The sequence below is a fragment of the Amblyraja radiata genome, chromosome 28 (assembly GCF_010909765.2).
Source record: "Amblyraja radiata isolate CabotCenter1 chromosome 28, sAmbRad1.1.pri, whole genome shotgun sequence".
NCBI lineage: Eukaryota > Metazoa > Chordata > Chondrichthyes > Rajiformes > Rajidae > Amblyraja > Amblyraja radiata.
Genome location: NC_045983.1, coordinates 26,373,959 through 26,400,667, shown reverse-complemented (window position 1 = coordinate 26,400,667; position 26,709 = coordinate 26,373,959). Strand labels below are relative to the sequence as shown.

The following is a 26,709-nucleotide window of genomic DNA, read 5'->3' as shown; positions in this document are numbered from 1 at the left end:
AGTTGTGTTAAACAGTGACTGTCTTAGGTCCCATCAGGAGCAGAAGCATTGTAGTCTATGTTTTGCCCACCTTTGGGCACAGCCCTAAGAAAAGAACATCTACTCTTAAAGGCACAGTCGCCATGGCTGCCAGAGACCAGTAGCAGAGAGGTTTCCATGGGGGAGGGGGAGGTAAGGCGTGCGTTTTTATACCTTGTCTTCCAGAGTGAGCTTCTGTCCTGGAGTTTCCTGCTGCATCTTGACCCGAGCACACGGGATGATCATTGATCCAAACATTATTTTCTTGCCAGTTCTATTCTCCTAAAAATGCTGATGGGTTGAGAACAGAGTGTGCACCTGTGAATGCACAGTCTTCACTGAGCATTATACAGCCCCTTGTTTTGTTTTCTCTCTGTAATGATTCACTAATTATGTTCTGTGGATTCAAGAGCTTCAACTTATTATGCAAAGGGTTGAAATGCTTGGTGTAGGACAGTCAATGCCATTAGGTGTGTTCTGCACTGGCAAAATGCCAGACCACTAACATGAATCCTGACTGGTAACCACTGTTTTAATGAAGCATTTGGTTCACCGTGCCAGTGATCGTGATCACTGATGATCACTGGTCCAATTTACTCTGCGTACAGTCCGTGTTGGTAGTGAAAAAAAATCACATGATCCATTTTCTAAGAGTTGTCATTTGAATGCTTTGTCCTTGGTTCTATGAATTCATGTCTATTAAACATTTACAAGCATCGCCCATATTTAAACACTCTTGCATCTCAGTACTGCAGTTTTAAACCTCCAGAAATGTCAAAGTGCCTGCAATAAAGATAGACACAAAATGCTATCAGGCATTCAGCAGGTCAGGCAGCATCTCTGGAGAAAAGGAATAGGCGATATTTCGGATCGAAGGCCTTCTTCAGACTGAGAGCCTGGGGTGAGGGAAACTAGAGGTGTGAACAGATACAGAAAAGATACAAAACAAATCAGAGCTGGCACCGATGACCATGGAAAGGTGGAGCCCACAATGGTCCATTGTTGACTGTGGAAGAGGTGTAACGAATGGATACGAACTGTGAAGCTAGCAGGACAACTAGGGTAAGGGAGAGATGGAGAAAGAGGGGATGCAGGGGTTGCTTGTAATAAGAGAAATCTATATTCATACCACTGGGTTGTAAACTGCCCAAGCGAAATATGAGGAGCTGCTCCTCCAATTTGCGTATAGCCTCACTAAGAGAAAGGGTCAGTATGGTAATGGAAAGGTAGTTAAAATGTTTGACAATACTTGCGCTTCAGATGAAATGGCCTTGCAACAAACACTAGTTCTTGATCACGTTCATGGTTCTCGGAGGTGACAAGAGATTAGCAAATGGGGATACCAGCCATCAGTATTGAAGCACCTCTCGTGGCCTTTTGAACAAAACACAGTATTGGTGGTGACTAATGTGCCCATGACTGCCTTCCCTTTTTGAGTGGAGAAATATTTGAAATGTGAAAGATGTATTCAAAACAGTGAGGGACGTGAGCAGAGTGGGTGGAAACAGTCCAGAGGCAGAGGTGTTAAAAACTTAAGGTCACGCAGAATCGTGAAGGAAAAAGGAACTGCGTTTTCATGAAGGAAGCTTTTTTACCATTATGAATATTTAACATCTGTAATGTATAACTTGACAGTGGTGGAGGCAGGTACACAAAATTGCTGGAGGAACTCAGCGGGTGCAGCAGCATCTATGGAGCGAAGGAAATAGGCGACGTTTCGGGCCGAAACCCTTCTTCAGACCCAGTGGAGGCAATTGGTTTTAGCAAGTGAATTCAGTTTATGCTTGAAAGAAAAATTACAGGGCAACAATTAATGGCCAGATGAATGGGTAAAAGAGCTAACATGGACTTAAAGGGCCAAATGTCTTCCCGCATTGTTGCCATTTTCTAATTAGAAACATAGAAAATAGGTGCAGGAGTAGGCCATTCGGCACTTCAAGCCTGTAGCGCCATTCAATATGATCATGGCTGATCATCCAAAATCAGTAACCCGTTCCTGCTTTCTCTCCATATCCCTTGATTCCGTTAGCCCTTGGAGCTATATCTAACTCCCTCTTGAAAACATCCAGTGAATTGGCCTCCACTGCCTTCTGTGGCGGAGAATTCCACAGATTCACAACTCTCTGGGTGATTCCACAGATTCACAACTCTGTGGGTGACTCGCTCTGTGTAAGGGGAAAATAAAAGGTGGTGTAGCAAATGGGTGATGGAAAGTGGTGATCCACTGAACACTATTTAAAAAACACACTAGTAAGCCTGGGTTTGAGAAAACACACTAGTGAGCATTTGAGCGTGAGACTCACGCATTTCACGAAAATCTCACGCGGATCACAGAATTTCTCACACTCAATTTAAAAATAAACAAATAAATAAATAAATAAAGTCATGGACAATTCAAGTCGCCCGAGGCTTCCAGATCTCCTCCACACTCACCAATGAGAATAGTTTTCTGTCGGCGGGTTTCCCGTAAAGAACGAGCAATTTGATTGTCTTAAGCCCATCGCACACTATTTAAAATGGCAACGTAACTGCAGTACTAATGATTCCATTTGACATTCATGGAATCAAAATCTGCAGGTGCTGGAAATTCAAAATAAAGCAAAAATTGTTTTAAAGATGAATAAAAACCATGAGGGGAATATTTTCCCTGGATATGTGATTCAAGAACTAGAGGGCATTGGTTTAAAGCAGGGGTGTCAAACTACCGGCCCGCGAAGGGGTCCAATCCGGCCCGCGGGATGATTTGGGGGAAAAAAGTTAAACTAAACTCCATATTTCCGTGCAAATGGTGTGATAGGTGAGACACGGTGGTGGTCCCAGCACCGACCCCCTGAGGCATCGCCCACACCTCCCACCCTCACCTCCGACGGCTCTGTGTCCGTCGGCCGTTCTGTCCACACCCCATGGAGTTTTAACCCCGGCCCGGAGCCAGGGGCGGACTGGGTGAGTGGGGGTGTCGGTGCCACCACCGGTGCCGCGGCGATGAATCTCGGGCTAAGGCTCCGCTCCGATGCCCGACCCCCGGGTCACTGACCATCATCTCCCCCGGACCCCAGCTGGACACAGAGCACCTGGGGCGGCCCACAATCCGGTGGGAGGGGGGGCGGAGGGAAGAGACAGGTGGGGGTGGGGTGGGGGGGGGGCAGAGGGAAAGATAGACACAAAAAGCTGGAACAGGCAGCATCTCTGGAGAGAAGGAATGGGTGATGTTTCGGGTCGAGATCTTTAGACTGAAGAGGTTGAAAACCAGCCATATTGATGTAAAACACAATGACTGGAGATGTGTGTTATCCAACTAAGGGCAGAAATCGGAATCATGTGTTCATCTTTATTGACGTGACACCATAATAAATATATTACAGAAAAAATAATTTAATGGGGTGGCACGGTGGCGCAGCAGGAGAGTAGCTGCCATTCAGCACCACAGACCCAGATTTGATCCTGACTACGGGTGCTGTCTGTACAGAATTTGTACATTCTCCCTATGACCACACGGGCTTTCCCCGGATATTCCGGTTTCTCCCACATCCGAAAGAAGCGCAGGTTTGTAGGCTTCTGTAAAATGTCCCTGGCGTGTAGGATGCAACTGGTAGATTGCTGGTCGGTGTGGATTTGGTGGGCTGAAGGGCCTGTATGTTTTACATATATATCCTAATTTAATTGAACCATGTACGGTTGAATATGTGGCATTATCGTCTTGTTTCTATAGTCAATGGGTAAAGTTGATTAATTTATTTGTGCAGAACAGTGATGGAAATCCGACTCCTCTTGCCTTGTTTCTATGTTTTTGCTTCTCTCTATATATGCATACCAGCATGAATTATAATCTGATTTCCATACATGAATATACTAAGGCCATTCATGTGCTGCACCTGTTGATCAGAGCCTGGCTCTACTGTGGAATGTAATTAGGAATGTAATTTAGCCTAACCTTATTCATACCTAATCGAATTTAAAGCATAAATGTTGCATTCAAGTGTAAGTTAAAAGACTCGCTACAGCATGCACCAGATTGCTCAATTTCAAGCTGAAAAATGCAAAAGCTCCATACGATGGGAGGTGGGACACCCCCCTCCCACACCCTTCCCCCCTCGGTCGCTACGCTTCCTCAGGCTTCGTCGCTATGCTCCCTTGCAATTTCTCACTCTCAACTGTCACCCAATGTTGGCAGCCCTGAGTTAGCATTACTAAAATATGAAAGATTCAGCTTTATCACTAACGACCACAGTGTCCAGTATCAGGAAGTCATCTGTCAAAAATTTGTCCTCAATAATTTAGTGCTGCAAAGTTAATCATGTTTCACACGCTAAAACTGTTAAAACAGTTAATAAATAAAAATCTGAGTAAAGTAATAATGACAGTACCTATTAACGTTGGGTTTTATAAGCAGGCGAATAATGCATTTTGAAGTACTTTTAGGTCATATTAGATAATTGATAACAGGGCACTTCTGGTCAGCCCCAATGGGGACTAAATTCCCGCTTGAAAGAGAAATCTCTCAGTGTAATAGAAATGAAAGAGAATACAATTGTACAAGGAACAAATGATCACTTGTCAGATCTGCTGTTACATGAGAAGGACACACATGGACCAGGAATTGAATTGTGAGGGAATAATTCACAAGGGAAGTGACTAACTTGCTTTTAACAATCATAGCTCAAAAATATTAGGACTGAAGTCTTGCTGTTAGAAATGTAGTTTCAGCCAGTATCTGGCACAGAATTGAGGGTATTCTGGCAGCACCTTAAAAACACTTGATCCTTGCAAATTACTGGCGTACGTCCGTGGAGTTGTGGATAGCCTTCAGTGGGTCCATTTGAGTGTCGTTTATTGTCACGTGTACCGAGGTACAATGAAAAGCTTTTGTTGCGTGCTAACCTGTCAGCGGAAAGATAAAAACATGATTACAATCGAGCCATCCACAGTGTACAGATACACAATAAGGGGATTGATGTGAGTTAAGTTTAATGCAAGGTAAAGTCCGATCAAAGAGATCCAAGGGTCTCTAATGAGGTAAACAGTAGCTCAAGTCCGCTCTCTAGTTGTTGGTAGGATGGATCAGTTGCCTGATAACAGCTGGGAAAAACTGTCCCTGAATCTGGAGGCGTGTGTTTTCACACTTCTATACCTTTTGCTCTGATGGGAGAGGAGGACAGGGGAGTGTCCAGGGTGTGACTCGTAGTTGATTATGCTGCTGGCTTTGCTGTGGCAGTGTAATGTATAAATGGACTCAATGGAAGGAAGGTTGGTTTGTGTCATCCCCGGTGACACCATTCAGGTAGGCTCGGTGAGTGAATGGGAGGGCACCAAACATGGGCTGCCGGCATGTCCAGGCAGTTTGTCAAGCTGGGAGAACAGTCCTGATTCCACAACGTACAGAGAAAGGTTTCAAAGCTGGTCCTGCTGGATTCCTTCAGCAATCCCATCAACAGCTTTAACACGTTTCCAGACATGGGCAAAAGCCTGATGAATGATTTAGGGCCCCACAAGTGACATCTGAAGATCCCTCATCCATGGATTCTGACTCATTCTACACCTAGAGATGGCATAGTGGCCCAGTGTTGCTGCCTTACAGCACCGGAGACCTGGGTTTGATCCTGACTGCGGGTGCTGTGTGTATGGAGTTTGTACATTCTCCCTGTGACCACGTGGGTTTTCTACGGGTGCTCCGGCTTCCTCCACAATTCCACAGACGTGCAGGTTTGTAGTTTAATTGCTGTCTGTAAATTGCCCCTAGTGTGTAGGATGTGAAACTGGCATTATATAGAACTAGATTGTTGGTCGGCGTGGGCTTGGTGGCTCAAAGAGCCTGTTTCCACATCATATCTCTAACCTAACTAAACTATAAAATCAGCAAAAAGATACCAATTCTCTCTTCTGGAGATAACACGTCAAGTGAAATCTCGATTAAGGATGTGTTTGTACTAATCTTATCAAACCCAACCAATGCAAGCAATGTGGTGGCTGGAATGGGTTCAACTCGAACCTGCAGTAAACTTTCATACATTATATATGTATTTTTATGAATCTCACTTTTCCTGAAGAAACGTTAGTAGGCCTTAAACACACAAAATAGAATTTACAGGTTACTTCTGTGTAATGCCCCATTTTCATAAGAGTCTATTCTTCGACGTTTTCCCACTTTAGGATTGTCAAAGTCTCTCGGGCTCATTGAGGGATTTGGTGGACGAGGTCAGGGAGGGTTGCCTGCTACACTCACGACCGAAGAGGAACGAGAAGCTGTAGGAGCATATGAGAAATATGGATACAACACCTACCTGAGCAACAGGATTTCTCTGGATCGATCCATCCCAGACTATCGACCGAGCAAGTAAGTGACAACCCTTCAATCATGAGCAGTTTTTAACCCCCTTTTACTTGGTGGCTACGATATTTAATATTCTTTATTAATGGGTTTAACAAATGGAATGAGAAGGTAGACACAAAATGCTGGAGTAACTCAGCGGGGCAGGCAGCATCTCTGGAGGGAAGGAATGGGTGACGTGTCGGGTCGAGAACCTTCTTCAGTCTGATGAAGGGTCTCGACCCGAAACATCACCTATTCCTTCTCCCCTGAGATGCTGCCTGTCCCGCTGAGTTGCTCCTGAATTTTGTATCTCCCTTCGATTTAAACCAGCATCTGCAGTTCTTTCCTACACAAATGGAATGAGAATGCATTCCGTCAATGTGTATCCCATGGAAATGGTCAGTGGAGGACTGGTGGATTTTCTGTCAAGCTTATTTCAATGTGGGTGCGTTGCAGGCTTCTATTGCCTTCATTGTCCAGAAGAGGAACTCCCTTTGACGACTAGCAAATCCATTCTATTTGTTCCACTTTAAAGTTTATATTCACGTGGTCTTCCTAAATATGATTGTCACTTAAAATCATCAACTCCAGCGGAAGAATTCCATGCTATCAACTCACATTCAGCTCAATTAAACTAGATTTGACAGAACCCATCTCACGAGAATGCTCAAGATTAAAAGCAAATGAATATCTCTGCTTTTTATGGGCTTTATGAGACTTAATTGGACAATTTCTATTTGGTACTTATGCATTTCCCATGTAATGTGGCATTATGTTGAAATTTCACTCGTAAGTCTATTTTGGAGTTGGCATTGAGGACCAAATGGACAGAAATCCTCATGTATCCATGAGGAGGTTGAAGTAACATGGGTGAGGGACAACAATAATGATTTACCTGCTGGTGCACTGCATTTCACCTTCAATTGTGGCTAAAGTTCAAAGCCGCCAAGATCAATATGGCAGTGCTGAACACTTTTTCGGGTGAAAATGAGATGGATGGTTTGCCTTAACTGAAACACTGGAGCGAGACTATATTGTCCTAGGAGTGCCCAATGAAGAGTACCAGCAGAGCAAAGTGGTTTAGGCTTAAAGCATCAGACGGACTATTAATTACACAGAGAATGGTGTCCTGTGTCCAGAACCAGATGGTTCTGATAGACTTTGTTACTCTAGAGTTGCAAGAGTCTCTGCAGGAAATGTCTCGTCACATTTTCTGAATGATATTTTGGATCCTAACTGATTGTAAGACATAGAAATAGAGACATGGAATTCATTGCCACCGAGGGCTGTGAAGGCCGTCAGTGGATATTGTTAGGGCTGTGATAGATAGATTCATGATTAGGGGTTATGGGGAGAAGGCAGGAGAATATGGTTGAGGAGGAGAGATAGATCAGCCATGATTAAATGACGGAGTAGACTCGAAGTTTAGGCTGAATGGCCTAATTCTGCTCTTTTCACATATCAACATTAACATAACTAGGAAACAGGCCCTTCAGCCCACTAGGTCCACACCGACAATCGATCAGCCGCTCACACCAGATTAATGTTACCTCACGTTCTCTTCCACTCCCAACACATGGGGTAATTCATCGAGCCCAGTTAACCTACAAACCCACATGTTTAGTTTAGTTTAGTTTAGTTTAGAGATACAGTGAGGAAACAGACCCTTTGGCCCACCGACCTCACCCTGACCAGCGATCACCTGTACACTAGTTCTATCCTACAAACCAGGGACAATTTACTGAAGTCAATTAACCTACAAACCTGCTCATCTTTGGAATGTAGGAGGATCCAGGGAAAACCCACGCTGTCACAGGGATAACGTGCAAACTCCACACAAGCAGCACCCGTAGTCAAGATTGAACCCCGGTCGCTAGTGCTATGGGGTAGTGGCTCTACCAGCTCCATCTTAACAGCAAAACGCTGGGAAAAAAAACAGGCTTATACTTTTCAACTTCCAGGTGATTTGGGGCTAAATAGTCTCAAGATGCTCCCAGGTGCAGAGATGGAGTGAGTGGCCAAGGACAATATTTTGAGAAGGCAACTAAAAATTATTCCTTCAGTTGGAAGATATTTTTTTATTTATGCAATGCTGAATGTTGGACAAGAAGTCAGACAATTTTAGGATGGGTAGGAGCCAACGCAGGTTGAGGGGACAGCTGGTGGAGCAGCAGTCGCACTGTGCCAGAGGCCCAGGTTCTCTCCTGACCTCCACAGCGGTCTGTGTAGAGTTTAAACGTTCTCGCTATGACTACATGGGTTTACACCGGGCGCTGCAATTCCTCCCACTTCCTAAAAAGATGCAGGTGGTTTGGTTAATTGCCCCTTGTGTGTAAGGTGAGTTTAAACAGAGAAGTCGATGAGAATATAAGGAGAATAAAACGTGAAAAATTAGTGAAGGGCCACTTTCCGTGCTGTTTTTCTCAATGGCTGTGATGGAACATTGAAACGAGGTTGCCATCAGCATATCTACAGAAAATGACACAGAGTGCATATGTCAAGGAGCAACATATAGATTTAGTTCAGTTTAGTTCAGAGATACATTCTTCCCCCTCATTCTTCTAGACTCATTCTACTAAACTTCTGTTGCCTATCCTCACTGATTGTGGTCTATGGGTGAGGAGGTCAAGGGTCCAGTAGTAGGGAGGGGTGCTGACTCGTAGCCCCAGTGTTATTAGGCCCACTGTGCCTATAAAGCTGCAGCATGTAAGAACTTCATTGTTCTGGTTCACATCCATTGCATTTAACAAATAAACACTCTTGGCAGCGTAATAATGGCTGCACAGCATTTTCATTATTGTTGATTATTTATCAAAATATTCCATAATGTTTACTTGTTTTATCGACTGGCTAGCCTTTGTTGAAGTAGATGCAGAAATAGTATTTTTCTCAAGGATGTAGCTTCCTGCTGCTGTGCATAATTATACAGTAGCTCAACATTGATGAGGGCTGTGGAAACAAAGAACTGCAGGTGCTGGTTTATACCAAAGACAGACACAAAGTGCTGGAGTAACTCAGTGGGACGGGCAGCATCTCTGGAGGAAAAGGGTAGGACCCTTCTTCAGTCTGACCCGAAACGTCACCTGTCCTTTTCCCCCAGAGATGCTGCCTGGCCCGCTGAGTTACTCCAACACTTTATGCCTGTCTTTGGTGAGGGTTGTACTATGAGAGACCAATGCTGCTCAATCCACTCTTCCTCAGCTCTGTTTTTGCTGGATGCTAGAGGGTGTTATAGTCACTGAGTGATACAGTGTGGAAACAGACCCTTCGGCCCAACTTGCCCACGCTGGCCAACATGTCCCAGCTACGCTCGTCCCACCTGCCTGTATTTGGCCCATATCACTCCAAACCTGTCCTATCCGTATATATGTCTAACTGTTTCTTAAACATTGGGGTAGTCTCTGCCTGAACGACCTCCTCTGGCAGCTCATTCCATACTCCCACCACCCTTTGTGTGAAAAAGTTACCCCTCAGATTCCTATCAAACATTTTCCCCTTTACCATAGAACCATGTACTCTGGTCCTCGATTCCCCTACTCTGGGCAAGAGACTCTGTGTGTCTACCCGATCTATTCCTCTCATGATTTCATACATTTCTATAAGGTCACTCCTCATCCTCCTGCGCACCAAGGAATAGAGTCCCAGCCTACTCAACCTCTCCTTATAGCTCGGATCCTCGAGTCCTGGCATCATCCTCGTAAAACACACACGCACTGTATGTCTTTGATATCAGAAAGCAACTCCCATCCAGGACCATGCAATCAGTAGCCAGCCACTCCTCATTTTATCCATTGATGATTTCAATTCAGTCTGTTTGTGACGTGACTTTTACTGCTGGAACGTATTCCTTGACCGAGCCCCGGCTAACAAACTTCTTTCTGCACCAGTCCAGATCAATAATTCCTTTTAAATGTCCACAATCACTCCCTGGTCCATTATCCCGCACCAGGAAGGCAATTATGTGCAAGCCTTCTGATCACATTGCTCCTGGACATATCTGTCAGAATGGTTCTTTAATAATTCCAAGGTCTATGCATGCTGATTTCTGATTGAAATATTTACAGCTTCATTTCCTTTAGATGAGTGTGGATTTCATGCTTTGCCTATCATCTGTTGCACTCGAGGCCGTTGCATTTGCTCAGTTCAAGTATTATCTTCCCTTCACTACATTAGTGACCTGGAGTGTGTCGGATGGTCTCAAATGTTGAGGACCTTGTTAGCAAGCAAAATCAGCAACCAGTGAAACCTGGTTCTGGTTAGTGGCCCTGAATGACTTAGGATGTATGGTGGATGGGCTGCTTCATTCTCCAATGGCACAGTGACGCAGCTGGTAGAGCTACTGCCTCACCCAGGTTCAATCCTGACCTTGGGTGCTGTCTGTGTGCAGTTTACAAGCTCTCCCTGTGATCATGTGGGTTTCCTCCGGGTGCTCCGATTTCTTCCCACATCCCAAAAACATGTAGGTTTGTAGGTTCACAAAATTACTGGGGAAACTCAGCGGGTGCAGCAGCATCTATGGAGCGAAGGTAATAGGCGACGTTTCGGGCCGAAACCCTTCTTCAGACTGATGGGGGGTGGGAGAAAGAAGGAAAAGGGGAGGAGGGGGAGGAGCCCGAGGGCGGGCGGATGGGAGGGTGGGAGATGACAGCTAGAGGGTTAAGGAAGGGGAGGAGACAGCAAGGGCTAGCAAAATTGGGAGAATTCAATGTTAATGTCATATGGACGCAAGGTCCCCAGACGGAATATGAGGTGCTGTTCCTCCAATTTCCGCTGTTGCTCACTCTGGCAATGGAGGAGACCCAGGACAGAGAGGTCGGATTGGGAATGGGAGGGGGAGTTGAAGTGCTGAGCCACCGGGAGTTCAGGTAGGTTATTGCGGACTGAGCGGAGGTGTTCGGCGAAACGATCGCCCAACCTATGCTTGGTCTCCCCGATGTAAATCAGCTGACATCTAGAGCAGCGGATGCAGTAGATGAGGTTGGAGGAGATACAGGTGAACCTTTGTCGCACCTGGAACGACTGCTTGGGTCCTTGAATGGAGTCGAGGGGGGAGGTGAAGGGACAGGTGTTGCATTTCTTGCGGTTGCAACGGAAAGTGCCCGGGGAGGGGGTGGTGCGGGAGGGAAGGGAAGAATTGACGAGGGAGTTGCGGAGGGAGCGGTCTTTGCGGAAGGCAGACATGGGGGGAGATGGGAAGATGTGGCGAGTGGTGGGGTCACGTTGGAGGTGGCGGAAATGGCGGAGGATTATGTGTTGTATTTGGCGGCTAGTGGGGTGAAAGGTGAGGACCAGAGGGACTCTGCCCTTGTTGCGAGTGCGGGGATGGGGAGAGAGAGCAGTGTTACGGGGTATGGATGAGACCCTGGTGTGAGCCTCATCTATGGTGGCGGAGGGGAATCCCCGTTCCCTGAAGAACGAGGACATTTCCGATGCCCTGGTGTGGAATGTTTGTAGGTTAGTTGACCTCTGTAAATTTTGTTCATTTCACTTCAGTTTAGTTTATTGTCACGTGTACCGAGGTATGGTGAAAAGCTTTTGTTGCATGCCAACCAGACAGCGGAAAGGCAATACATGATTACAACTGAGCCATTTACAGTGTATAGATACACGATAAGGGAATAATGATTAGTGCAAGGTAAAGTCCAATTGAAGATAGTCTGAGGGTCAGCAGTGAGGTAGGTAGTAATTCAGGACTTTTCCCCAGTGAGTGGGGAGTCGATGCAAAAGTGGGATAAGATAGAATATAGGGCAGGTTTAGAGGGACATGGACCAAGCACGGGCAGGTGGGACCACTGTAGTTGAGGCATGTTGGGCGGAGTGGGCAAGTTGGGCCGAAGGGCCTGTTACCATGCTGTATGACTGTGTGACTCTAATTACTGAGAACAAGTGACCGATGGTTGACGTGGACTTGGTGGGCTGAAGGGCTAGCTTCTTAGCTGTATCTTACAATCGATCAATGAAATCAATTGTGAACTTTCTTAGTGGTATTTCGAGAGCATGACCGCGTGCATTCAAAAACCAGCATTTATAAAATCAAATGAATTATTTCTTTAGACAAGAAGCTTGTTTCTTCTGGAAGATTTTGCTATGTGTCCTCATGATGCAGGCTGTTGTTGCATTTGCGCAATTTAAGATATTATATGTGCCAAAAGGCTTCTGAGATGTCTGAAATAACCTTCAAGAACACAATAGAAATTGAAGGAAACAGACAAATGCTTTAGCTTTAAACTCTTAATTCTCCCAAGCAGAGACAATGAATCAACCACAATCAATGCAATAATGCTATTTGGACATAAGATAAGAGCACAAAATCCCTTTTTATTTTGTTAAGTGAACACAATAACATCGGGATCAATGGAGCACTGATGGGAAGATAAATATGCTTTGTTTGGAATCCTAGCCAGCTTTACCTTCCAGTCTTTAAAGACAAACCTTTGAAAGGCTGTCAATAATTTCAACTCTCCAATTCACACACCTCGATCAAAGGGTTATTCAGCAGAACAGACATAAATAGTCAAAGACACAATGTTCTGGAGTAACTCAGTGAGTCAGTGCATTTCTGGAGAATCTGGATAGGTGCCATTTTGGGTTGGGATCCATCGTCTGAACAATTTCCACCGGGTGCTCCGGTTTCCTCACGCATTCCAAAGACTTGCAGGTTCGTAGGTTCATTGGCTTTGGTAGAGATTGTAAATTGTCCCTAGTGTGTATGAAAGTGCTAGTGTATGAGTCCCTAGTGTGTGGTGGTAGTGCTAGCGGTGGACACCGCCGGCTCGGTAAGCCGAAGCTCCCGTTCCCTCGCTGTATCTCTAAAGCAAACTAAACTAAACTGATTGCAGTAGTGGGAAGAGAGGTGGCTAGTGATAGGTAGAAAGAGGCGAGGGGGTTTATTGTGATAGGCACATGGTTGGACTAATGCCAGAGATGAGAAAAACAAAAGGTATATTATTTGGAGATAAGGATAGAAGAGGTGTGAAATGTGAAGCCAGAGGAAGGAATATAGGTAGAAGAGCAAAGGTACACAAAATTGCTGGGGAAACTCAGCGGGTGCAGCAGCATCTATGGAGCGAAGGAAATAGGCGACGTTTCGGGCCGAAACCCTTCTTCAGACTCAAGGTAGAAGGGCATGTGGGAGAAGGGGAGGGGAAAGGGAAACATGGGTTCACTTCCAGGTGGAGCACAGGGAAGAGAGGTGGGGGAAGTTGGGAGGGGAGGGTTGATTGACTAAAATTGGAGAATTCAATGTCCATGTTGTTGGGTTGAGATCTAACCAAGTGGAATACTCATCCAGTTTACCTGTGGGATCATTCTGGCAACGGAGGAGGCTCAGGACAGAAAGGCCAGTGTGGGACCGGGAAGGGGAACTATAATGATTAGTGACTGAGAGATCCAGCAGGCCTTGGTGGACCGAGCGCAAATGTTGGGCAAAATGGCTGCCTAGTCTGTGCTTGTTCTTGCTGATGTAACTGAGACCACATTGGGAACACCAACTGCACCATAGTTTTTAAAAAGATTGGAGCATGGAGACAATAGTGTGGGCAGCATTCTAACTCAAGTTCTGTCGAATTCTTATAATGGCTTCTAATACCATTTTAACCTTAATGTTGAATATCACTTATGGATAAATCCGTGCATGCCTTTGTGTTTATATACAACCTCATCAACTTACTATCTTCAATACTAGTTCTTAATTTCACAGAACATGTATGAACATTTTGAAACTTGTGCTACATCAACCTATTTATTTGTACCATGCCTAGATACATGGAAGGTTTGTCTTTCTTAAATCCTTGCCTGACTTTAATTCAGTTAACAAAAAAAAAAATCACGTATTTAATATTCTGGATGCCAATTTGATAGCCGTTACGGGGAATGATTTCACGCTGCTGCGGACTGTTCATTAGTTTCAAAGGAAATTAATTACATTCATTAGGATGAGCTCAAGGGCAGTGATGGATGAACTACTGAGGAACTGATAGGATTGGATGCAATGTTGATTTTCCATTCCACCAGGTTTTACTCTCTATTGAGATGAACGTTGAAATAAAAGTATAATTCTGCCGGACCAAATGTGTTCTCCTCTGAGCAGTTTTGACTTCTTGTTTATGGATACAACACAAGTCACTCTATAATATTGTCGGTTTCTATGTAAGAATATTTTAATTTATGTATATTTTTAAAGCATTCTTGATTAGTGTGTGTGTGTGTGTGTGTCAGGGGTTATGGGGAGAAGACAGGAGAATGGGGATGAGGGGGATCAGCCATGATTGAATGGCAGAGTTGACATGATGGGCCGAATGGACTAATTCTGCTCCTATCAATTATGACAATGTGTCTCAGATTCGAGCGTTCCAATGCCCCGATATTCTTATTCTTTCTCTTCTTGTGCGTTTCCCCTTCTCCGTGCATAACATTCTCGCGTGTGGTGGGAACTCTTGCCAACAACATTAAACATAAAATGTCATTGAATTAAAAATTTATCCTGAAAAATGTCTTCAAATGAATATAATTTAAAATACATTTTCAGCCCAATTAATCCTAGTAAATGGTAGTTTATGCTGTGTGATTTACTTTCATTTGTGTTTGATTAAAATTGCTATCAACAAAGATTACAGAAAGCTAGCAAGGATTTAAACATGAATAAAAACATGAATTAAGCAAAATATAAATTGGAAAGACTGAAAGTAAATGTTAGAGAGTTTTGTTTAGTAAGATAGTGATAATCACTGTTGGAAGAAACTGCAGATGCTGGTTTACACCGAATATAGATGTAAAATGCTGGAGTAACTCAGCGGGTCAGGCAGCATCTCTGGGGAAAAGGATTAGGAGACGTTTCGGATCGATACCTGTCTTCAGACTGAGAGTCAGGGGAGAGGGAAACTAAGCGTATGAAAAGGTTCCGAATAAAATCGGAGCCGGCACCAATCCCCGAGGAATGGTTGAGCCCAAAAGGGTCCATTGTTGGCTGTGGAAGAATTGATAACGAAGGGGTGTATGGATGCAAACAGTGGAACTAGCAGGATGATTAGGGTGGGGTAACCACCTTTCCTCGGTCATCGGTGCCGGATCTGATTTGTTCTGAACCTGTTCATACCTCTAGTTTCTCTCTTCACTGACTCTCAGTCTGAAGAAGGATCTCGTCCCGAAACGTCACCTTTTCCTATTCTCCATAGATGCTGCCTGACCCGCTGAGTCACTCCAGCGTTTTGCGTCTATCTTTCATGATAATCACTGCCACATCCCCAGCAAGGTCAGATGTTTGAAATAGAGTGGACAGTTAGCACATCCTGAGAGGGCAACATTTTCCTTGGCCACCAAAAGTACAGAAGTGGTGAGACGTCAAACCTCATGTTTCACAAAACTGAGTAGGAAATATGAGAGAATGAAGGAATTGAGAAATATTGAGGACAGTGTAGCGACACCTGGTGGTGGCTCTGGGCAATCGAACCCTCGTGATTGTCTGGAGAAGTCGCATGATCGCGGGTGTTCTATTCGCGGTTTTTTGTGTGCTGTAACTGCCTTTCTAGTGCCACACTTGTAGAGTTAACATTGTGTATCTGCCAGTCTCCAGCGACTTGGGTTTTTCCGTTATTTTCATTATTCAAAATAAAACCATTTCACTTATCCACCGTCTCGACTCACCAAAACAGGTTAATAATGACATTACATTCTAAAATAAGCAGAAAGGTAAAAACCTGATACTCTTGGGGCCAATGTTCAGACTAAAGGATATCTTGGAGTAACATATGATTATCGTTTATCAGCACTGGGCCTGTACTTGCTGGAGTTTAGAAGAATGAGGGGGGACCTCATTGAAACTTACCGAATAGTGAAAGGCTTGGATGCAGAGAGGATGTTTCCACTAGTGGGAGAGTCCAGGAGCAGAGGCCATAGCCTCAGAATAAAAGGACACACCTTTACAAAGGAGATGAGGAATTTCTTTAGTCAGAGGGTAGTGAATCTATGACATTCTTTGCTACAGAAGGCTGTGGAGGCCGTCAATTTTAAGGCAGGGGTTGATAGATTCTTGATTAGTACGAATGTCAGGGGATATGGGAAGAAGGCAGGAGAATGGGGTTGAGAGGGAGAGATAGATTAGCCATGATTGAATAGTACATTTGATGGGCCGAATGGCCGAATTCTGCTCCTATAACATGAAGTTATGAAGATGAATCTTTTGTTAAGTATTGATGCAACAGATCAGAGGCAGAATTGTTGATGAATCACTGATACCCCCAGGACTAGCCTGCAGCCATTTTGTGCGAATATCACCAAGATTCAAAGGACTCCCATGGAATATGGGGCATATTGAAGACACACTGCTTAGCTGAGATTTGCAAAAAATATTTTTAACTGCTGTAGAATTTGAAAGGAAAGGAAACCAATTGGTTTGCATTTCAATCACACCAAGAGATGTTTCATCTGCTGCTCTACCAGATTTCTAGGTTATTTGTGATATTTTCTCAAATGTGCAACATAACTTTAAAGCACATATGCACATTCAAAATCTTACACAAACATTCTGTTCACAGTTCAAAATGCAAATTAAATGACTGTGAATTGTCATCTTTATTTTAACCCTGCTTATTTCTCGCAGGAGAACCTGAGGTCTTACTGCGCCAGAGACCCATTTTCGATCCTGACTACGGGTGCTGTCTGTACGGAGTTTGGACGTTCTCCCCGTGACCATGTGGGTTTCCTCCAGTTGCCACAGTTTCCTCCCACACTCCAAAGACGTACAGCTTTGTAGGGTAATTGGCTTGGTATAAATGTAAATTGTCCCGAGTGTGTGTAGGATAATGTTAGTGTGCGGGAATCGCTGGTCTGTGCGGGCTCAATGGACCAAACGGCCTGTTTCCACGCTGTACGTCTGAACTAAACTCCAAAGACGTACAGGTCTGTTGGTTAATGGCTTTGGTAAAAATAGTAAATTGTCCCTAGTGTGTAGGGTACTGCTGGTTTACAGGGGTGACAGCTATTGAGCATGGACTCGGTGAGCCGGAGGACCTGTTTCCACGCTGTGTCTAAAGTCTAAAGTGAAATGGGGATATAACGGAATGTGCGCCACTATATGGCTCATATCCTGCTCCTCCCTGCTTGTTTCAAGTCAGTTTAAGAAGGTTGTGGGAGGAAAGTGGGCACCTTGGAAAACGCGAAGCATGATCTTCCGACCATTGCTATAAGGTCACGGCTTTAAAGAGAGAGCGGCAAAGTTTCAGCGGGGCAAGTTTATTTACACAGAGGGTGGTGGGTGCCTGCAGACGCTATAAGGGGTGGCGATGAGGCAGCCATGCCTGCGACATTTCAGCGGCTTTTGGATGGTCACATGGATATTTATAGAATGGAGGAATAGGGCCGCGCGGTGGCGCAGTGGTAGAGTTGCCGCCATACAGCGATCGCAGCACCAGAGACCCGGGGTTGATCCCGACTACAGGTGCTGTCTGTACGTAGTTTGTACGTTCTCCCCGAGATCTGCGTGGATTTTCTCCGAGATCTTTGGTTTCCTCCCACACTCCAAAGATGTACAGGTTTGTAGGTTAATTGGCTTGCTATGCATGCAAATTGTCCCTAGTGTGTGTAGGATGTTGTTAATGTGCGTGATCGCTGGTCGGCGCAGACTCGGTGGGCCGAAGAGCCTGTTTCCACGCTGTATCTCTAAACTAAATTGGACTAAACTAATATGGATCATGGGCTTGCAGATGAGATTAGAGAAGAAAAAAGGACGCAAATTGCTGGAGTAACTCAGCGGGTCAGGCAGCGTCTCTGGAGAATATGGGTTGGTGGCGTTTCGAGTCAGTTCATTTTGGCCTTGTATTCAGCACAGACATTGTGGTCCCAAGAGCCTTTTTCTGTGCTAAATTCTTCTGTGCTCAATGGTCTATTTAAGCTGCCAGTTGAATTGTAATGTAAAATCATGAAATGTTCACTTGTTTCTCTGGAACATTGGGCTTGAGGGGAGACTTAGGATCTTTGATTTATTTGGACTTCCAGGCAAACTTGCAGTTTCCAGGCCTGTTCTTTCTTTATTTGGGTCAAAGGATTTCTACAGATCATATTTCCAGTTTCATAACAGAAGGAAGAGTTGTAGGAAGAGAAGCATGTATCAGTCAGCTAGCTACACAATGAGAAACATAGAAACATAGAAAATAGGTGCAGGAGTAGGCCATTCGGCCCTACGAGCCTGCACCACCATTCAATATGATCATGGCTGATCATCCAACTCAGTATCCTGTACCTGCCTTCTCTCCATACCCCCTGATCCCTTTAGCCACAAGGGCCGCATCTAACTCCCACAAGGGCCACATCTAATTCCATAATGAGGGAGGTAGAGACGATTTTGGACTAAGTAGTGGGGGCAGGAGATCAAAGGTGCAAAGATGTGGTAATTCAGTTTGTAGTAATAATAAGGCACGAAAGAAAGGTATTATTAAACAGATTATGCTAGGAAGGGATAGGGAGTAAAAATCCAAGTTTAAGTCAGTCGTTAGGACTGGAGGTCACCAAAATAATGATCCTTTATGTTCAGGCCCGGAATTCTCAACACTAAGGCCTCGATCTCCCTGAACCCAAGAGCTTCATAACCTGACCCCTCAGCCCCAATCCCTTGACTGTCAAGAACTAAACTCTTGAGATGAGATGGAACTAATTCATGAATTTGTTGTGAAAGTATCCACTGGTAGCAGCAAACAAAGTATGATTACATTTTACATTCAGTCTGTCCAAAACTCGTATTTTAAATTTAAATAAGGCTATTGTAAGGCTATGAAAGCACAGTTGGCTAAAGTAATCCGGCCAATTAGATGATGGGGTTAGTCAATAGCGATGCAACAGCGAGCATTGCAAGCGATCTCTCAGAATGCACTGAATAATTATTACATTGCAAAGAGAAAGAAAAATTCCAAGAATAATTAAAGATAATATCAGCCACAGATGGTATCTGTTCAAAGATTAAGCGTTTAATAAGCAAACACTGGTGGCAGGTCAAAAATCAGACAAAAAATGAAAAAAAACAATGACTGCCTTAAAGATAAATAAGGAAGGAAGAAAGGTGTAGCACAAGATAAGGCCAATCAGAAAAAAATTAAAACGGACAGCAAGAGATTCTTTTAAGGTACATAAAAATGCTGGAGAAACTCAGCGGGTGCAGCAGCATCTATGGAGCGAAGGAAATAGGCAACGTTTCGGGCCGAAACCCTTCTTCAGACTAAAAGAGATTATCTAAAAGAGATTCTAAACTATCTTTTAGAGATTCTTTTAGATAGTTGAACATTGAACACAAGTTGAACATTAGTTTTATGGAAGTTAAATCTGAGGAATTAATAATGAAAAGGAAGGTGATGTCAGATGAATTAAAAAGGTGTTTTAGTTGTATTGGTTTTAGTTTTTAGTTTTAGAGATACAGTGCGGAAACAGGCCCTTCAGCCCACCGAGTCCACGCCGACCAGCGATCCATGCACACTACCGTTATCCTACACACAGTAGGGACAATTTACATTTGTTTCTCTGGAACATTGGAGTTGAGAGGAGACTTAATTGAAGTATATAAAATTATGAGGGGCAAAGATAAGATAGACGGTCAGAACTTTTCCCCCAGGATTGAGATGTCCAACACTAGAGGCACACAGTAGGGCCAATTTACATTTATAGCAACCCAATTAACCTACACACCTGTACTTCTTTGGAGTGTGGGAGAAACTGAAGATCTCGGAAAAAAACACACACAGGTCATGGGGAGAACGCACAAACTCCGTACAGACAGCACCCATGGTCATGATCGAACCCGGGTCTCCTGCGCTGCAAGCGTTGTAAGGCAGCAACTCTACCGCTGCTCCATCGTGCCGTGTTTTGCATAACTTGGCTTCATTATATTATATATAGTCGGTACAAGTAATATCCCAAACAAGGAAGGTGATTTGGGAAAGTTGTGGTAACCATACAAGTGGTTCTGAGCAAATTGTTGGATCTCTGAATAAAAAGTAAGAGGCTCGAGATATAGTCTGTGCATTGGTTTGAATTTTCTTAAACTTGTTAGATTCAGAGAAGGTCTTGCTCTTTCTCTCAGAGAGAGAGAGAGAGAGAGAGAGAGAGGGAGAAAATCAGGGAAACTACAGCCCAATTAGCTTAAGGGATAAAAGTAGAAGGTATTCAGCAACATCCAGTACTGATTTGTCAAATGGAACTCATGTTTGACCAGTCTGAGGTCTTTGAAGAAGGAACGCATGAGAATGCAGGGTGACTTGCACAGCTATGAGAATGCAGGGTGATTTGGACAGGTTGGGGGAGTGGGCAGATGCATGGCAGATTAAGTTTAATGGTGATAAATGTGAGGTTATCCACTTTGGTATCAAAAACAGGAAGGCAGATTACTATCTAAATGGCATCAAGTTGGGAAAAGGGGAAGTACAACGGGATCTGGGGGTCCCGATGTTGGGGGAGTCCAGAACCAGGGGCCACAGTTTAAGAATAAGGGGCGGGTCATTTAGAAGAGATGAAGAAAAACTTTTTCACATAGAGTGTTGTGAATTTGTGGAATTCTCTGCCTCAGAAAGCAGTGGAGGCCGATTCTCTGGATGCTTTCAAGAGAGAGTTAGATAGAGCTCTTAGGGCTAGCGGAATCAAGGGGTATGGGGAGAAGACAGGAACGGGGTACTGATTGAATGGCGGTGCTGGCTCGAAGGGCCGAATGGCCTACTCCTGCTCCTATTGTCTATGTATCTATGTATCTATATATCGGGGTGTAGTCATAGTTTTTAGTTTAGCGATACGGCGTGGAAACAGGCCCTCTGGCCAGCCCTGTTCACACTGACCAGCAATCACCTGTTCACTCTAGTTCTATGCTGCACTGTAAGGACAATTTACAGAAGTGAATTAACCTACAAACCTACATGTCTTTGGAATGTGGAAGGAAACCAGAGCACCCATAGTCAGGATCAAACCCGGGTCTCTGGCGCTGTAAGGCAGCAACTCTACCGCTGTGCCACTGTGTTGTCAAAGGAGTTGGCTCACTGTTTTGCTAGAAAAAGCTTTCTCATTCTATCGCTCATACAATTCCAATCTGGTAACAATAATAATGCAAGATACCCAATGGTTTTTTTTGCCTATGTTCATCACTGGTGTGTTGTGTGTTGATGGACCCTTCTATGTGTACCTTGTAATGATCTGCTTCACCAGGGTAGACTGCCTCACAGATCAGTCTCTGTTTCAAGGAAAATTAAGATCTGGAACAAGAGCTTTCAGGCTGCTTAAATGTACATTTGCTTCAGTAAAGACTTCCATTTCTCACCTGCTACACCTTCAACATTTTCCTTCATCTGAGAGGATGCATCTGCGGGTGAGAATGCAGACTTTTAGGTGGAGACAGGCTTTATACTGGAGCTCATGTGAAATACAAGTGTCATAAGATCATAAGATCATGAGATGTAGTAGAATTAAGCCATCTATCTAACCAAGCTGATCTATCTCTCTCTCCTAACCCCATTCTCCTGCCTTCGACCATAACCTCTGACACTTGTACTAATCAAGAATAGTAAGATTAAACGAGAACTTACCAGTTTGAAGTTTGATCTTTATTTTATGAGGAGGAACGTTGAGGGAATACGTGAAGAACCCCGCTTACGACGCATGCGTGTCATCCTTCAAAGCAGCGGTGTGAGGTCACAGATACACTATAATGACCTAAGATAGTAAGATTATTAAAGAGATACCAGTTTAAGATATGACGATATGAGGGTGGGAGCGGAGGGCACGTATTCCCTCAACGTTCCTCCTCATAAAATAAAGATCAAACTTCAAACTGGTAAGTTCTCGTTTAATCTTACTATTTTACTTCGGAGTCACGTGAGTGACTACGTGAAGATTTCAAAGCTCTGTGACCTCATGCCGTGGAACGAGTCCATGCTTCACAACTGCCTTGGTAGTTTGGGAGAAATTGTTACTGATATTCAAGAAATACATTCATACCAATTTTTATACGTAAATGATAAATAATATTTATTAAATCAAATCATAAACCTTGTAAGCTTCAGGTATAAATTATATAGAACTTAAAATTTTCCCCGAAAACGTTCCTTCATTCCTAACTGGTTTGTTGTAAAATCTCTGAAACGTTTTCTCTGATGACCATCCTGCAGTCCTGAGGATTTGGTCCATCGATACCTCAAGGCGATTAGCTGCCGATGTAGCTGCAGCCCTGGTGGAGTGAGATTTGAATACATTAGTGTCCACTCCCGCCTTTATTAAGCCATATCTCAGTCACCGCGAAATGGTCTGGGTCGAGACTCTATGGTACGGCTTCTTATGGCTGATCAAAAGAGCCTGTTCATTGCCTCTGATAGCCTTTGTTTTGTCAATATATAACATAATGTGTTTCACTACACAGAGGCGTTCGTCCTCCGGATAGGCTATGAATTCTATGACCTGACCCGCTGATCCTGGTCTATTTTGCTTAATAAGGTCCTGGATCACAAATATCAAAGTTCCTGTCGCCACAGTCAAGCAATCCAATCTTAATTTCTGCAATGACTGGACCCTTTGCGCTGTGACCAGCGCCATTAGCATTACCATTTTCATAATGATTTTTTTCAGAGTTAAAGCTGTAGCCGGCGACCAATTCCTTAGCATGGTTAGGACCACACTCACATCCCAGATTTGGCTGTATCTAGACCTTGGTGGGTTGGTGTTAAAGATGCCTCGTAACAGTTTTACTACTAGACGATGTGAGCCCACAGCCTGTCTTTCTGTGCCTTGCCATAGATAAGTCGACAATGCACTTCTAGCACTATTCACCGTGCTGTAACTGAGTCCTTCATAGTGCAGGCTGGTGAGAAATTCTAGCATAGCTGGAACATCCATCTTCCTGTGGTCCAGATTGTTATTCTGGCAGTACTTAGTCCATTTCTTAATATGACATAAATACTGTTTTTGAGTCGAAGTTTTCTGTGCTGCTGTGATCATGTCCACAGTTCTATCAGATAGACCCATGTCCCGAAGCAGGTCTTTCAGAGTCTACAAACCAATAAATTCAGATAATTATGGCAAGGATGGCTATCCTGAGTCACCGGATGCACAAGCAACTGAGGACTATGTCTTAAAATACTACATAGTGTTAGCACCAAATCCTGTAGCACCGAGAACCATGGTTGGGTAGGCCAATCAGGTACTATGAGAATCCCAGATGCCGAATCTTGTTGAATTTTCCGTAGTACCCGATTGATGAGGCAGAAAGGAGGAAATGCATAAATGAACCATTTCCCCCAGTGCAGTGAGAATGCATCTGTAGCTTCTGCCCCAGGATCTGGTTCCCATGATACATACCTTGGTAATTGATGATTTAACCTGGATGCAAAAAGATCAATATCCGGCATTCCATACTTTGCTGTGATTTTAGCAAATATCGTTCTATCTAACATCCATTCCGTATTTTCATTAAATTTTCGTGACCTGGCATCTGCCACTGAATTAAGTATCCCTGGTAGATACGTAGCTGATAACCAAATATTCCTTTGGATGCACCATTGCCAAATAGAGTTCGCTAACTCATCACAGGATGTTGATATATTTCCACCCATATGATTTATATATGCCACCACCGTGGTATTATCTATCTGCAATCTAACATGCTGGAGTTTCATTCCCGAGCAATAAGATTTTAGACCATAAAACGCACTCAACATTTCTAAGTAATTTATACCCTTAGTGTTAAGTAGGTTAGTTTCTTGTATATTCCATCTCCCTCCACAGCTCGAGATGGTATCCGTTGCACCCCAACCAATTGCACTGGCACCTGTTTGCAATACCATAGATGGGTTGGGAAAAACTATTGGGTTGGAGCTATACTTAACATTGTGTTCCCACCATTGTAGTTCTTTTATGGCTTCAATTGTTAGCTCCATTGGCCTATCAAAATGGCCTCTATTATTTTTGAGTGCTCTAATTTTTTCTCTCTGTAAATTTTGGTAATGTAATCGTCCAAATTGAATGGCAGGAAACGTGGCTACAATTTTCCCAATAATCCTGGCTACCCGTCTGATGGATGGTTTAAAGGTATTAATAAGCTCTGTGCAATTCTTTTGTAACTCCGTAGCTTTCCCTATAGGTAAAGTCACTAACATATCAAGTGTGTTAATGGTGAACCCTAAGTAATCAATATTAGTAGATGGTGTTAATTTTGACTTAATTGGATGGATAATAAATCCCAGATGTTCCAACAGTTGTTTTGTGGCAACCACTGCCTGACTAGCCAATTCATAAGTTTTCCCCCACAATAAAGATATCATCCAAATATGCCATTACTCTATAGTTTTGTTGTCTAAGCAATGCCATAGCTGGTTTCAGAATTTTTGTAAATAATCTAGGGGCTGATGTTAGACCGTTTGGTAGCGCCTTGTATTGCCTTAGCTGTCCCATCCAGTTAAATTTCAAAAACCGCCTGTGTTCACCTCTGATGGGTATCGTATAGTAAGCATCTTGAAGATCAATACTTGCCATAAAGTAGCCCGCTAAAACTAACTCTGTAGCAGTGCTAAAAGTATCCATTTTAAAATGAACATATCGTACAAAATTGTTAAGCGTTGATAAACCAATAATAATACGGCAACCCCCATCTTTCTTATGTCTAATAAATATGTTTGAGACAAATTCCTGTTGTTCATGTTTGGTCATTTCAATTACTCCTTTAGTGAACAACCTTTGTAGTTCTATGTGAGCTTTAGCTTGTTCTAATTTGGTAAGCATGTATATTCTGTCCGGTGTATGTTGTACTGGAGGGTTTCGTATGTGTATAAACTCTATCAGATATCCCTTAATACTGCTAAGGATATATCAGTCCATAGTTATATTACACCATGCTTCCAAATGAAATTGCAACCTCCCTCCAACTTCCGTGCTCCTTATTAATTCTGGAGGCACAGACCCACCTACCTCCATGGTTATCGGTGGAAATTTAGTTACTTTCTTGGTTTCAACCGTGGTTGCGGAGGGCCTTGAGGTTGAGGGTGGGGTAGATGTTGAAGTGGAGGCTTGTGCATCTTCCACAGTGGGCGTCCCAGGCCAACCCCTAAAAAAGGCCGCTGCTGCTGGTTACCTCTGGCCTCTCTCCAATTTCTAGTGCTATAAGTATAAATACAACCTTTTTTAGGAGGCCCATAAGGTTGATATCGTTTGGCAAAATATCCTTTGGCCGCTCTGATTAGGCCCAAAGTCTTGGCCTCCTCTTCCAAATCTTCGACCTGTTTCGACAGGTCACCCCCAAACAACAGGGTTTGGGGTTTTATAGCTTTTTGCTTGCACAGGATTGCAAACTTTGGATCCAGAGCTGGCTGAATAGCCCCCTTCCTTATATTATTAAGTTCAAATTCAACATTGCAAAAAAGCGCTAAAGCATCTTTATGGTCATTCGTCATGTCTACGTTCTCTAGCGTACGGCCCAAGGCTGTTATGCCCGCCGAGAGACCTTTCAGAGCGTTTTGAATTTTTATATCCTGACTCCTGATTGCCTGACCAACGTGTCTCCAAATACTTTGGTTAACACAGGCCACATTCAGAGCCCCACAATTTCCCGGAGGTAAATGTCTTGCCAACACCTCAGCAAAGGTATTGGCTTGCAGGTGATGTGTAGACATGTACTCAATGCTGGCAGCCATCCTGGCCTCTAGATCTTTGCCGGTCTGTTCTTGCTGAAAGTATTGCCCTACCATGTCCAGCAACTTGGTTTCTTCGTCCTCCATATGGGGATGTGGGTCCATCTCTAGTTCAGAATCTGACACAGGCAGCCCTTCAACACCCTCTTCCGAGGAGGATGAAATGTCAAGCAGCCCTTTATGGTAATCTGCTGAGGGACTTACACCTTTGCCACTATGGCTATCGTCCATATCCTGGAGCCTGCCACTCTGGAGAAGTTCCTCCAACAACCGCTCCAGCCGACTTACGTGCTCTCGGGCACTAGTCGCACGCGGTTTTTGCCGCAGCCGGTCCCCATGCCTCCGGGCACTGGTCGCTCCCGGCCGCCCCATATAATTATGCCATTGCTCGCAGTCCCGGTACTCCCCGGCAACTGTCGCTGACGGCCGAACATGCTGCAGCCACTCATACCGGTTTCCCAGCTCCGCGAAAGTGGCCGCTGCTGGCTGCGCTATATCCTGCAGCTGCTCATCCTTACTCTGGTATCGGTAAGTATTATCCGGAGGCTGTTTCTGCACATCACTTTCGCAGTGATGTACTTTGCGCTTTGCCTTCCCGGCCGGTCTAGGATTTGATTTTCCCGGCGCGGGGTTTAAATCCGGCACAGCTGATGTCTCCATACAAGTTGCCTGTGCCGGCGGCTGCTGCTGCAGGTCCCCGGCACCTTCGCTACTGACGTCCTGCAGCTTCTTTACAGCCTTTCTACG

General features: G+C 44.1%; 1 protein-coding gene across 1 annotated transcript in view; it reads left to right on the top strand.

Moving 5' to 3' along the window:
• galnt17 (polypeptide N-acetylgalactosaminyltransferase 17) overlaps positions 1-26,709 on the top strand; it is a 318,360-nt gene that overhangs the window by 30,883 nt on the left and 260,768 nt on the right. Inside the window, exon 2 of the mRNA XM_033046150.1 lies at positions 6,166-6,349. Within this exon, the coding sequence (XP_032902041.1) occupies positions 6,166-6,349 (184 nt within the window). The remainder of the gene's footprint in view (positions 1-6,165; positions 6,350-26,709) is intronic.